This window comes from Aotus nancymaae, unplaced genomic scaffold, assembly GCF_030222135.1.
Source record: "Aotus nancymaae isolate 86718 unplaced genomic scaffold, 86718_ANA_hifiasm-v0.15.2.pri h1tg000019l, whole genome shotgun sequence".
Classification (NCBI taxonomy): domain Eukaryota; kingdom Metazoa; phylum Chordata; class Mammalia; order Primates; family Aotidae; genus Aotus; species Aotus nancymaae.
The window spans coordinates 31,699,062-31,713,987 of record NW_026988431.1 but is presented as its reverse complement, the minus strand read 5'-3'; the positions used below and the strand labels follow the sequence as shown (position 1 = coordinate 31,713,987).

The 14,926-nt window shown below is 37.6% G+C and overlaps 1 protein-coding gene and 1 pseudogene across 3 annotated transcripts in view; one reads left to right on the top strand and one right to left on the bottom strand.

Annotated features, from left to right (window-relative positions):
- The window catches only part of STAG1 (STAG1 cohesin complex component), a 415,374-nt gene that overhangs the window by 119,518 nt on the left and 280,930 nt on the right, over window positions 1-14,926 (top strand). For 2 of the 3 annotated variants that reach the window (XM_012451163.2, XM_064378722.1), the window contains one exon: window positions 12,642-12,806. In XM_012451163.2, coding sequence (XP_012306586.1) covers window positions 12,642-12,806 — 165 coding nt within the window. Of the gene's footprint in view, window positions 1-12,641; window positions 12,807-14,926 lie in introns of those variants that run through there. The other variant, XM_012451164.2, reaches the window with a different exon arrangement.
- On the bottom strand, window positions 2,321-2,402 carry LOC135276008 (U4 spliceosomal RNA; annotated as a pseudogene).

The following is a 14,926-nucleotide window of genomic DNA, read 5'->3' as shown; positions in this document are numbered from 1 at the left end:
GTTGATAAATAATGGGCATCATTATCTCTGTCTACACACATTAATTTGTTGGTGATAACATTCAATCTGATGACTAAACTGATGTCTCCTAGATTTATGTCTCTGGCCTGGACTTCTGAACTCCAAACTCATATACAGATGCCTATTCAGCATCTTCATTTAGATATTTAATGCACCCAAGATGTTTAAAAAACCAAACTTATTCTTGCTTCTTTTTTTATAATGGCACTTTCATCCCTCTCAGTTGGTCAAGGTATTAACCATGAAGCCATTAGTGACTCTCGCCCTGTATCCAGTCTATAAGCATATCCTGTTTAACCCGTTTGCAAATTGCATCTATCATTTTTTACTACAGAACTGGAACTGGTTTACACCACCATCACATGCTTTTGTTCAAACCTGTCAGGCTTGCTCTTTGTCTCAGGGTTTTGTTTCACAATGTTGCTGTTTTATTTGTCCCAGATAGCAGTGTAGGTCCCTTTCTTCCTTCTTACAGTCACTGTTCAAATGTTATTTTCTCATCGTGGCCTCCCCTAAAGATGGTATTTTTTTTTCTTTTTCTTTATTTTTTAGAAACAGCATCTGTTTTCCAGGCTGGCGTACAGTGAGACAGTCACAGCTCACTTATATTCTTGATCTTCTGGGTTCAAGCAATCCTCCTGCCTCAGCCTCCAGAGTAACTGGGACCACAGGCCCATAGCACCACACCTGGATAATTTTTAAATGTTTTGTAGAGACAAGATCTCATCTTGTTGCCCAGGCTAGTCTCAAATTACAGGGCACAAGCAGTCTTCTCGCCTTGGCCTCCCAAAGTGCTGGAGTTTCGCCACACCTGGCCTATAGGTGGTGTTTATTTTTGTTTTATATATGTATATTTTTTGAGACAGTCTCTTTCTGTCGCCCAAGCTAGAGTGCAGTAGCATGATCTCGACTCACTGCAACCTCTGTCTGCTGGATTCAAGCGATTCAACCACCGCAGCCTCCCAACTAGCTAGGATTATAGACGTGCGCCACCATGCCTGGCTAATTTTTGTATTTTTAGTAGAGACAGGATTTCACCATGTTGGCCAGGCCTGTCTTGAACTCCTGACCTCAAGTGATCTGCCTGCCTCGGCCTCCCAAAGTGCATGGTGTTTAACATTAGAAATCACCTACACAATAGGACTTAACTGTTTTCCCCTTTTGTTGTCTGTCTCTCCCAACTAGAATGTAAGTTGTGTGAAGGCAGGACTTTTTATCTAATGTGTTTTCTGCTATTTACTAGTGTCTGACCTGTAGTAAGTGTTGAGTAAATGTTTAATGAATGAATAAATGATAATTTTAATTTTGTTAAATCAGCACTGCCCCACCCCCTGCCCCTTGGTGTTTAAAAGAATTTCATTTTTGGCCAGGCGCTGTGGCTCATGCCTGTAATCCCAGCACTTTGGGAGCCTCAGGCAGGTGAATCACGAAGTCAAGAGTTCGAGACCAGCTTGGCCAAGATGGTGAAACCTCGTCTCTACTAAAAATAAAAAAATTAGGCGGGCGTAGTGGTGCACACCTGTAATCCTGTCTACTCAGGAGGCTGAGGCAGAAGAATCACTTGAACCCGGGGGTTGGAGGTTGCAGTGAGCTGAGAGCACGCCACTGCATTCCAGCCTAGGTGACAGTGAGACTCCATCTCAGAAAAAAGAAAATTCATTTTGAAATCATTTCCAACACAAAGGATTCTAAGAATACTATGAAGAATTGTCAGCTGTCCTTCATGCACGTTGTCCTAATGTTAGTATTTTAGTACATTTACTTTATCATATTCTCTCTTTCCTTCTCTCTGTCTCCTCCTATTTATGTACACACATAAACACGTAAATATGGATTTTATATGGTATATGCAAAGATACATATTTTGTATCTGTTAGTTTTGTACTGTTTCGGAGTAAGTTGCAGACATGATGTCATTTTATTATTTTTTTTTAATTCAATATTGTTTTGTAGAATATCTCTTCACAGCACTTTATTTCTAATATTTTAGTGTGCATTTCCTTGCAATCAAGGACATTTTTTCCCTACATAACCACAGTACAGTTACGAAAATATGAAAATAATATTGATATAATAATTATACATCTCATTTAGATTTACCAATTGTCATAATCTAATAATCCCTTAAAAGAAAAAATATTTTTTTCCTGAATCAGGATCCAGTTCAGTATTTTATGTTGCTTGTAGTTGTCATGTAAATTGGCACCTCTCTAACCTTAACCCCTCTTTAGTTTCTCTGTTTTATTAAGGACTTTTTTCTCTTTGTTCTGTTTAAGTCAGAACGAGCACTTCTATATTCTCAATGTTATATACCTTTGAATTAGCAATGATCGTGCCTCAGATAAACCTCATTGGCTACGATACTGCCACTGCGCAAAGCTTGTTATATACCTTTCATGTTTGCATAGGCTAAGTAGGAGAGGTCAATAAAAAGATACAAGTTTTATTTTTAAATGTCTGTCTGTTCATACATAGAAGATGGAGAATATACAAAAAAGATTAATAATGAGTATCAGAAGGGTAGGTTAACAGGTCACTTATAAAAATTGGATCTTTTAAATTATTTGGTATTTTTAATGTAGACTATTGTGAATTTCATAATATTCAAATTCCAAAATTTTGTTTCTTTCAAATACCAGAATTTTTATTTACCCACCCTCTTGGTTTAACATTATCTCTTTTTGACCCAGGGTTGTGATAAGAACCAGCATGTTATAATGTGGTGGCAGATGTCTGCTAGGTTTTACGTTTTTCTGGCTCCTCTCAACTTCTGTCACTTCTTTTGTCATTTCTTGGTTTCCCTTTGATAGTCTATTCTAACTCCTGTAAAATAGAAAGTACCAACCCCATTGTTATGAGGTTTTAAAAGGACTAAACCAGGATTCAGTCAATCTTTCAGGAACATTCAGACTCCAACAGTTCCTTCTTGATCTTCAGTACAGCTCCTTCTCATCTGTAATGGGCAGAAGAATCACTGAAACAATAAGCTAGGAACGTGGGTATAAGTCTGTAGGCTGTGTTAAGCCTTGGATGTAAAATATATGGGCTTTGTGACCACCACTTCCAAAATCCAGCCTAAAGAAGGACTTACTTAACAGTTCCAATAACACTGAGCTCATGGTTCCCTGTAGATGTCTCCCTTGTACCTCCAGCATGACCAGAGCTTGAGGAAGGGCCTCTCACTGTCCCCTGCCACACTTGAAATAGTATGAGGGACTCAGCAGAGGTTGGAAACTGAGTCCAGCCCCAGGGAGTCAGATGTGGGACACTGACAAACCAATTGCAGAGTTGGTGCCATGTTGAGTGTTTATGTTAAAAATTATGAACTATTCTAAACCATGCTGATATGAACTGTTTTGCAAATAAATTTTGCTGTATAGCCACTGTGTTTTTTTTAATCCTAAATTTCTAAAAGTGGAGTTTGTTAGTGTATGTTGTTTGTTTTGAGAGCTTTTGACATGTATTACTGCCTTTCACACAGCAAAATATATGGGTGTAAGATACTGCTTATAATGGTTAAGACTTTTCTAATTTTTTTTTTTTTTTTTTTTGAGATGGAGTCTTGCTCTGTTGCCCAGGCTGGAGTGCAATGGTGTGCTCTCAGTTTACCACAACCTCCGCTTCCCAGGTTCAAGTGATTCTCCTGCCTCAGCCTCCCAGGTAGCTGGGATTACAGGTGCTCACCACCGTGCCTGGCTAATTTTTGTATTTTTAAGTAGAGACGGGGTTTCACCATGTTGGTCAGGCTAGTCTCGAACTCCTGACCTCGTGAGCCACTAAGCCTTGGCTGTCTTTTCTAATTTTTAAGTGGTGAAGGTTTACCTCAATACTTTCTAAAATGTTCATTATTTGTGAATAAAGGTGGTATGATTATGGGTCACCACAACCTTGATTTCCCAGGCTCAAGTGATTCTCCCACCTCGACCTTTTGAGTAGTTGGGACTACAGGCATGCATCACCACACTGGCTAAATTTTTGTAGAGGCAAGGTTTCGACATGTTGCCCAGGCTGGCCTCAAACTCCTCGGCTCAAGTAGTCTGCCTAGTAGGACTTCCAAAGTACTGGATTACAGGCATGAGGCACTGTGCCCCGCGTATTTATAATTTTCTGTACTACTTTTTTTATTTTTATTTTTCTAAGAAACAAAGATCTCTATAAAAGAGTTTTTTTAGCTTAAATGTGCCCACTTTTGTGATCACTTTAGGAAGTATATTAGTTGGACTTCTCTTTAAAGCTATCTTTGTTGTTTTCTTAATTTGTCATTTAGAAATTTTTTTCTACTGAGTAGTTTTTAGTTCTAACTTCCTTAATTATGTTAAACACTACCACAGTTCCAGGAACACAGAATTAAAGCCTGAGTCATTGTTAAATTTCCTCATCTCCAAGTCTCTTGTCCTATCTCCTTTATCTATTGAAATTTCAAGTCTGATGACTTTTACTTTATAATTTCACAGTGTCTTCCACATCTGTCCTTTGTATTTCTAAAGTTTCTGTCTTTAGGGCTTACTTTATTGGCAGCTGTACTCTTAGCTTCCTACCTTTGGTTTTTGTCTTTTTCTATTTCATCCTTTTTAATAGTGCCAGGCAGGAATATGTTTTGTCTTATTCAAAAATCAAGCAGTGTCTTTTTTTTTTTTTTTTCACAGAGTCTTGCTCTGTCACCCAGGCTGGAGTGCAGTGGCACGATCTCAGCTCACAAGCAATGCTGTTTTCTGAAAAACTATGTGGTGCTTTCAACTAACCTAATATCACAACTAATATTTTGTTGTATTTTCCTGTTCACAACCTTTCAGTCAAGTCTCTTGTCTTTTGATGTATGGCTTTTGCTTTCCCACTTCCACACCATTGGTCATTGTGTTTTTTCTTTCTGGAACTCTTATTTTCTAAATTCTGTTTACGCTAATCTTACCAATATTCTTACTAATTTTATGAGTCCATTAGGTCCCAACTTGCAGCATAATTTTTTTTTTTTAAATTCTTCCTGCTTCTCAGTACTAAAAATAATCTTTCCCTTAGAACCTTTTTAGCACTTACCCTAAACCAAAATTCCATGAAGAGCATTTTTATATGCTATAGGTTATTATTTTATATTGGAGATATTTGTGTTTATCTCTTTATCTTTTAATTGTATATATATAAAATTTTTGCATTATACAATCCCAAAACATGTTTATGTATATCATTTGTGATATAGTGTGGATTATTTCACATTCATAGCTTATTATGCCAGATAAGGCACAGAGATTAAAGAAAGTTGTTGTATCTTTGTTTCTTAAAATTTCTAGAAAAGTTATTGCACATTCAGACTGCAACTTAACCTATCCTAGAGCTTTTGGAATAGAGTAATTTTGGATTAGTTATCTTCCTACACAGCAGGGCTAATCTGTGTATTTAAAATACTTTACTAGAAATGTAGATACACATTTAAATTGAGTAGTATATAGTCATCCTAAAGATTGTTGTAAACTCTGAGATTACATTGCGTCATTTTCACATAGGAATAGTGAAGGTTGTTAATGACTTCTTAAGTATATGTAACGTATTTTCTGTGAAATTAATTACTTACTGTGTTGCAGGCTTTGTTTCAAGTATTTCAGGTTTGCTTTCTTACACATGCTCTTTAAAATATTTAAAAATCATTATGTCCCTTGAATTAACTGCAGTAAGGAACTCTAATTTCTGTATTAATAATCCTATGGACTGTAGATATTTCACTTGTACTATTGTTGATGGGATATAAAGCAGTAGTGTTCCTTCATCACTACTAGTTGACAAGAATGTATTAGGAAGTTGAAAAATACATCTTGAATGTTCTGTTTTATTTTATTTTATTTGTTTTTTGAGGACAAGTCTTGCTCTGTTGCCCAGGCTAGGTGCAGTGGCACAATCTTGGCGCGCTGCAACCTCTGCCTCCGTGGTTCAAGCGATTCTCCTGCCTCAGCCTCCTGAGTAGCTAGGACTACAGGTGCATGCCACCACGCCTGGCTAATTTTTTGTTTTTTTAATGGAGATGGGTTTTCACCATGTTGGACAGGCTGGTTTTAAACTCCTTATCTCAGGTGATCCATCTTCTTTGGCCTCCCAAATTGGTGGGATTACACGCATGAGCTACCACGCCCAGCCAATATAGGTTCTTTGAAGCCATGTTTGGTGGATAGTGGCTACGATGTTGGAGAGTGCAGATACAAAGAATGAGTCTGGGTCTAGTTTGATGAGAGAATCGTTGCCAATAATCCAAATGGAGAAAATTAATGTAAAGAATTAATTTGCCAGGCACAAAGACTTACACCTGTAATCCCAGCACTTTGGGAAGCCAAGGTATGGTGGATCACTTGAGAACAGGAGTTTGAGACTAGCCTGGCCAACATGGTGCAACCCCATCTCTACTAAAAACACAAAAATTACCTGGGCTATGGTGGCACACACCTGTAATCTCAGCTACTTGGGAGACTGAGGCACGAGAATTGCTTGAACCCGGGAGGTAGAGGTTGCAGTGAGCCAAGATTGCATCATTGCATTCCAGCTTGGGCGACAGAGTGAGACTCTGTCTTAAAAAAAGAATTAGTATTTAAAGGCTTCAAATCATTTGTCATTTGGGAATTGCAAATTAAGACAACAGTGAGATCTTACTAGCTACCTATTAGAATGGCTGAAATTAAAAAATCTGACAGTATGTTTCCTGCAGGTACGTGACACAACAGAAACTCTTACTTATTGCTGGTAGAAATACAAAACGGTACAGCCATTTTGGAAGACAGTTTGGCATTTTCTTTTCTTTTTTTTTGAGACGGAGTTTCGCTCTTTTTACCCAGGCTGGAGTGCAATGGCGCAATCTCGACTCACTGCAACCTCTGCCTCCTGGGTTTAGGCAATTCTGCCTAAGCCTCCTGAGTAGCTGGGACTACAGGCACACTCCACCATGCCCAGCTAATTTTTGTATTTTTAGTAGAGACGGGGTTTCACCATGTTGACCAGGTTGGTCTCGATCTCCCGAACAGTTTGGCATTTTCATACAAAGCTAACCATAGTCTTACCCAGTGTTCCCGCAGTTATACCCCTAGGTATATACACAGCTGATGTTAAAATATTATGTCCACACAAAAACCTGCATGTGAATGTTTTTTATTTGTAATTGCCTAATAGTGGTGACCCAGATGCCCATTATTTGGTAAATCTCTAACATAATGTGATACATCTGTAGAATGGAATGCTACTATTCAGCAGTTTTTTTTAAAGTGACCTATTTGGCCACTAAAAGACATGGATGAATATTTTTGTTTGTTTTGAGACAGGGCCTTGCTTCGCTTAGGCTGAAAGGAGTACAGTGGAACAATCATGGCTCCCTACAGCTGAAGGCTCCTTGGGTTCAAGCCATCCTCCTGTGTAGCTGGGCTACAGGCAGATGCCACCATGTCCATCTAATGTTTTTCTTGTTTTTTGTTTTTTTATCCTTTATTTTCTTCTTCTTTCTTGTCAATTGTTAAATTTTTTTATTTTTTATTTAGAGAAGGAATCTTGCTTTGCTTCCCAGGCTGGTCTTGAACTGTTGACCTTCCACCTCATCCTCTCAAAGTACTAGGTGCGAGCCACTATACCCAGCCAGACATGTATCTTAAATGCATATTTCTAAAGTGAACGATGTTAGTCTGAAAAGCCTACGTGTTATATGACTCCAGCTACAAGTTGAGCATCCGTAATCCGAAAATTTGAAAGCTGAAATGCTCTGAACTCTGAAAGTTTTTGCATGCCAACATATAGCCACGTAAAAAATTCCACACATAACCTCATGTGACAGGTCACAGTTAAAAATCAAGATCAAGGTCAGATGCAGTGTCTCAGTCCTGTAATTCGAGCATTTTGGAAGGCTGAGGCAGGCAGATAGCTTGAGCTCAGGAGTTTGAGACCAGCCTGGGCAACATGGCAAAACCCTGTCTCTACCAAAAAAAAAAAAACAAAAAAATTAGCTAGGCATGGTGGCTCCTGCTTATAGTTTCAGCTACTCAGGTGGCTTAGGCTTGAGGATTGATTAAGCTTGGGAAGTGGAGGTTGCAGTGAGCTGTGATTGTGCCACTGTACTCTGGCCTGGGTGACTGAGTTAAGACTACGTCTTAAAAAAAAAAAAAAAAAAAAGGAAAAATCAAAACTTTGTTTTATACACAAAATTGTTAAAAATATTATGTAAAATTCCTTTTAGGCTTTGTGTATAAGGTGAAACATAAACAGGTTTAATGTTTAGACTTGGGTTTCATCCTGAAGATGTCTCATTATGCATGTGCAGATATTATAAAATTTGAAAAAGCTGAAAGTCTGATACACTTGTTATTCCAAGCATTTCAGATAAGGGATAATTAATCCATATATTAATATGTGGAAAAAAGGAAACTATGATGATGATTTAAAAAGTATAAACTAGTGGTTGCCCAAGAAGGGGAAGATAAAGGGTTGAATGGGCAATACACAGGATTTTTAAAGTAATGAAACTCTTCTCTATGATACCACTAATTGTGCATACACAGCACCAAGCATTTGTCAAAATCTTTAGAACTTTATAGAACAAAGAGTGAATGCTTTTTCTTTCATAATTGAGATTTGATTGGTTGTGTTGAGGATTAGCGTACAGACATTTCAATTTGTGCACAATTCTTAAAATCTAAAAAGTTTGTAATTCTCCTTTAAAGTTGCTCCAGTGACTTCCCAGCTTAAAATTTGGAGGCAGAGTTTCCTTGAGGCTATCAAGTACCAATATCTTCACATGTTGATAAGCTGTTACATGTAATTCTCCATTTCAGTTTAATGGCACACACACTGCATACTCAAATTTTCGGTCTTTCACAGCACATTAACAAAGTCATTAGGAAAGCAGGACTACCACAACCAAAGATACTAGAGTGCACACAATTCTGACAGGAAGAGCTACGATCAAGGAGTGATTTTTTTGTTGTTATTGTTTTGTTTGTTTTTAGGAGACAATCCTGCCTTTAAAAAAAACAACAACATGGAATAGAAATAATTTAAAATATCCAAGACATTAAAATGCAAAAAAAAATTTTAATGCAAGACTATGACTCTGTATTGCCATTTTATATGCTTTGTATTATAGAATATGAAAACTAACCCCCATCTATGGAATGTTAAGCTGACACTCAAGATAGTCAAAGCCTCCCACAATTCAATATCCCACACAGTTTTCTGGTTGTGCCCAAAAATAAACAACCAGTGAATGATTTCACCTCTTAAAAACAGAAAGCATTTACACTTAAAAAATGGGATGTGGATAAGATTCCCTTCTTCTTAAAAATGTTTCTAGAGCTACTAAAAAACCTGTATTTATATTATAATTGTTAAAAAATATTCCTCTTGATTGTACTAAAAGAGAGACAGGGACCACTGATAATAGTATATGATATTAATCAGACTTGGCTTCTTTTTCTCCAGCTTCATCAGAAGCTGGACTCTTGTTGGTTTTGTTTTGTCCGTTTTCTGCAGTCTCTTTTCTCTTTGCTCCTCTTTTCCCTTTTTTTAATACCATATATATGTGTGTGTGTGTGTGTGTGTGTGTGTGTGTGTGTGTGTGTGTGTGTGTGTGTGTTTAAATAGCAACAGGGTCTCACCATGTTGCCCAGACTGGTCTTGAACTCCTGGGCTCAGGCAGTCCTCGCTTTTCCTCCCAATGTGTTGGGATTACAGTATGAGCCACTGTACTTGGACTTTTTTGTTTTTGGTTTTTAGACAAGATTTTGCTCTGTCACTGGAGTTCAGGGACACAGTCTCTTGTTTATTGCAACCTTAACCTCCTGGGCCCAAGTGATACTCCCAGGTATCCTACCCCTTAAGTGTGGTGCATACATAATGACTTTCTTCTGATGCGTACACTATGGAAAGAGTCAGAAAAGTACCTTTACAGAGGTGAAACCTGACAAAACACTACCTCAGCCAAGTGATTTAGGTCAACATCAATGGTGATTAATTATGTTGATAGTATGTACTCTTGATATGAGGTGATAAAAATGGCATATTACCTCTCCTTTCTTCTCAAATCCCATAATCCCTTGTCTAGTTATGACAAAAACATCAGACAGATCCCACTGAGGGACCTTTTAGAAAATACCTGATCAGTATTTCTCAAAACTCCTGCGGTCATCAAAAACCAGGAGAATCCGAGAAACGAAGGTCTTTAGACAAAAAGTAAGAAAATTCAGGCGGGTCGTGGTGACTCATGCCTGTAATCCTAGCACTTTGGGTAGCGAGGCTGGTGGGTCACTTGAGGTCAGGAGTTTGAGACCAGCATGGCCAATATGGTGAAATCTTGTCTTAACTAAAAACACAAAAATTAGTTGGGTGTGGTGGCAGACGCCTGTAATCATAGCCACTCTGGCTGCTGAGGCAAGAGAATCACTTGAACCTTGGAGGTGGAGGTTGCAGTTAACTGAGGTGGTGTCACTGCATTCCACCCTGGGTAACAGAGCGAGACTCCCTCTCAAAAAAAAAAAAAAAAGGGAAAATTGAAATAACGTATGGCTTTTGTTAGTGTATCAGTATTGCTTTATTGTAACAAATGTACCATACTAATGTAATATGTTAATTATAGGAGTAACTAGATGTGAAGTATTTAGGAATTCTCTATACTATCTTCATAACTTTTTTTTTATAATTTAAAGGTTCTTAAAAAAAAGTTTATTTAAAAATTAAGCAGTTAACACTCTTAATCCATACACAGAAATGGTTAGAGGGCCATTAACCACCAACAGATATGAAAAGAGTACTATACTGTCAGGAACACAGTAAAAGCAAATGCAGGGAGCAGGTACTATAATGAGGAAATAAGCCATTCCAAGCTGTGCCTTGTAGTCTTCCTCTAGTACCTTCCTTTTACAAAGTCTAATACCACAGCAGGTGGCAAAAGATAAATGTTTACAGGGTCTAGCTTCAGTATGAAAAAGCAGGGTAAATAAGGGTGGATTTGGAGATGAGAGACAATAAATTGATAGTGGAACAGGCATCTAATGGGAATGAATTAAATTAATAAAGGGCATAAGGATTGAGAAGAAAAGATGCTTAGGGGAGACCTCTAGGTAATACTTCCAGGTAAGAAACACAGGGAGGGAAAAAATAACTGAAAGGAAAGGAAAAAAAAATTGTTAAGAGAGTTTCAAGAAGTGTCTATTGCATTTAGCAACATTGGTGTCACTGGTGAGTTTGGTGATGCAGCAACCATAGAATGAGTTTGTGTATGAATGAATGAAATTGATAGGAATAGATATAGTGACTGCCAACAATTTTTTCAAATGATCCTTGGCCCCAAAAGGGAGATATAGATAAAATTATAGCAAGTATTAACTTTGTAAAATAAAGTTGGGAGCAGGGAATGGTACATTAATTGAAGAATGTAAGCTCCTTCAGGACAAGAATGTTTGTCTGTTTGTAAATTGCTGTATTGTCAGTACTTGAAATAATTCCAGATATGTTCAGCGTATTTGTTGCGTGACTAAGAAATACTTGAGCATTTCAGTAGAGGGAGAAGTTGAGTATGTGGCATTTCCCAGAAGTATTTTTGTGCAAGATTTCTGAGGAAGTAGGAGAGTATCAATGAAGGTATGCAGAATTAAGTTTAAAATATTGAGCATTGACATTATTATTGTACAAAGTACTAAAGCAATTTTTAAAACGTCATCTAGGTGTGGTGGCTCATGCCTTTAATCCCAGCATTTTGGAAAGCCAAGGTGGGCGGATGTTGGAAATAGATGCTCAGTGCCGCAAAGAAAAATTAGCACTGAGATCTTTGAGCAACGCAAATTTTACTTCCTGGACTGCAGGAAGGGTACCCTTGCTAGCCATTGTGTCACAAGAGTAGAAAGAACAAAGGAAAACACACAAATTTATTTCTTAGACATTTGGGGTCGTCCTTACTACTGTGTCTGATCTCCATTGGCTGGAGCCAGACCTCACAATATAAACTAAAACCCAATTGGCTAACAACTTAAAACTTTTCTAAACAGTTAAAAGCAATGGAGAGCTGGGATGTGTCTGTGAGCACATCCAGCACAGATATCTAGGTCAAAGTACAAGGACATAGAATATACTATGTGCCCGTAAGCATGGCACATCCAACAGTTACATGGATAGGACTTAACAAAGTTATTAGCACACTTTTTCTAACAAGACAGAAACTTTAAAAAGGAACTTTTGTACTTTCCATAGCGGATCATTTGAGGTCAGGAGTATGAGATCAGCCCGTCCTCACACATGGTGAAACTCGTCTCTACTGAAAATACAAAAAATTAACTGGGCGTGGTGGCAGGGTTTGTAATTCCAGCTACTCGGGAGGTTGACAGGAGACTCGCTTGAACCCAGGAGGCAGATGCTGCAGTGCGCCAGGATCTTGCCACTACACTCCGTCTTGGGCGACAAAGCAATACTCTGTCTCAAACAAAAGAAAAAGTTACCTTTATACCTTTTTATGTATAAACTTATGTTTTGTTCTTTGACCTTTTTTTAATCTGTAAGAAGAAATTTTAAAGTTTGTTTTGGTTAGGGATTATATTTATTTGTAGTAGTGATCGTTTTCTATAAAGCAAAATAAACCTGAATTGAATGTAATCTTTTTTAATCTTTTTATTCAGTCTACAAATAAGAAACCTCGAAAATCTCCAGGTGAGAAGAGCAGAATTGAAGCTGGAATTAGAGGAACAGGCCGTGGAAGAGCTAATGGGCACCCTCAACAGAATGGTGAAGGGGAGCCTGTCACATTATTTGAGGTGGTGAAACTGGGGAAAAGTGCAATGCAGGTAAATTTTAAGTTTTTATTTCACATATAAAGCAATACGTTAATAACCTATGTGGAATCAGTTAGTGTATATATTGGCATCTTATATACCCCTGTTGAATATGTAAGAAACCGTTTGGTTTATCCTGAAAGGTTTTTATTTTGGTTTGTTTTGTAAAGAGTGTCAGGAAAGTTACTTTTGTTTAATAGTAAGATGTACTTTTGTTTAAATTGTACTAAGTAAAAAGATCTGCTAGAAGGTACCCAAGATAATTGTTATTGTCTTGATGTATTTTTGAGTTTTGAATCAGATTTTGAATCTGATTTAGTATAAGTAATACATGTGTCTCACAGAATATTTGAAAGAAGAAAGGATGCCGGGCGCGGTGGTTCACGCCTGTAATCCCATCACTTTGGGAGGCTGAGACAGGTGGATCACGATGTCAGGAGTTTTAGACCAGCTTGGCCAACTGGTGAAACCCCGTCTCTACTTAAAAAAAAAAAAAAAAAAAAAAAAAAAAAAAAAAAAAAATTATTTGGGCATGATGGTGCACGCCTTTGAGTCTGAGGCACGAGAATTGCTTGAACCTGGGAGGCGGAGGTTGCAGTAAGCTTAGATCGTACCACTTCACTCCAGCCTGGGCAATAGAGTGAGACTCCGTCTCAAAATAATAATAATAAAAATAAAAAGGATATTAAAAAAGTATTCTTAAGTAGTCAATTAGGAATAACCAGAATTATTTCATGGTTATTTTGTGTATGTATGTGACCATTTATAATTTCCTTACTCTTTTATCTTTTCTCATTTATTCCTCAAATATTAAGTATTCTGCAGGAGCACCATTCATACTAATGCATTATTAAGAGTGAACCATAATTATTTTTCTTTAGTGTGTCAATATTTCTATCACTATCATAAAATGTGTTTATTATTTATGTTTACATCTACATATTTAAAAATTTTTAAATGCTAGAGGTGGAATTATTTGGCTAACGGGTATTTTTAAACTGTGAGATACATAAATACTGTGTTTCTTTCCCAAAAATTGTACTAGTTCACCTTTCACAAGAAGTGTACAGGAGAATTGCTTGAACTCAGGAGACGAGGTTGCAGTGAGCTGAGATTGTGTCACTGCACTCCAACCTGGTTCACAGAGCGAGACTCCATTGCAAAAAAAAAAGAAAAATGTTTTAAGTAATTGTGAAACAGAATTACTTTTAGAACTAGAACAGGCAACTTTTCATTAGTATACTTTCTATTATATTTTTAACCTGTATTGCTTTTTGAAGCCCTTAAGGGTGTTTAGTCTTTCTTTTTATGTTTGTTACCAGATTAATGTGTTGTGTTCAAGAGTCTTGAAATTTGTGTGGGCAGGGAAGGAGGTGGAATCGTGGGATGACGCTAAATGGTAAAACATGTATTGAAGTTCCAGTTGTACCCAAAGCAGTGAATGACAACATGTAAATTACATAAGTTTAATATAAAAATAGATTTGTGACCTTTTGTCATTAAGCTTGACAATTTATTCATTATTCTTTTTTTTTTCTGAGACAGAGTCTCCCTCTGTTGCGCAGATTGGAGTGCAGTGGCATGATCTTGGCTCACTGCACCTTCCACCTCCCAGGTTCAAGTGATTCTCATGCCTCAGCCTCCCAAATAGCTGGGCTTATAGGTGTGGGCCAGCACGCCCAGCTAATGTTTGTATCTTTAGAAGAGACGGGATTTTTACCATGTTGGCCAGGCTGGTGTCGAACTCCTGACCTCAAGTGATTAACTAACCTCTGCCTTTCAGAGTGCTGAGATTACAGGCATGAGCCACCATGCCCAGCCTCATTATACTTTAATAGAAGAATTGTTAACAAGCTACAGAAACATTAATTTTAAAGACCTGTTCTGTTGCTTCCCACCTTTAGGTAGAAACACAAGCAGAAAAATATATTTTTATGTAAAATTTCGGTAATTGCGTTTCAGGTATTTTGCTTTTTTTTTTTCTTCTTCTTTAGAAGGAGTGTTGCTCTGTCGGCAGGAGTGTTGCTCTGTACAGTGGTGCAACCTCTGCTTCCCTGGTTCCTGCCTCAGCCTCCCGAGTAGCTGGGACTACAAGCTTGCATCATCACACTCAGCTAATTTTTGTATTTTTA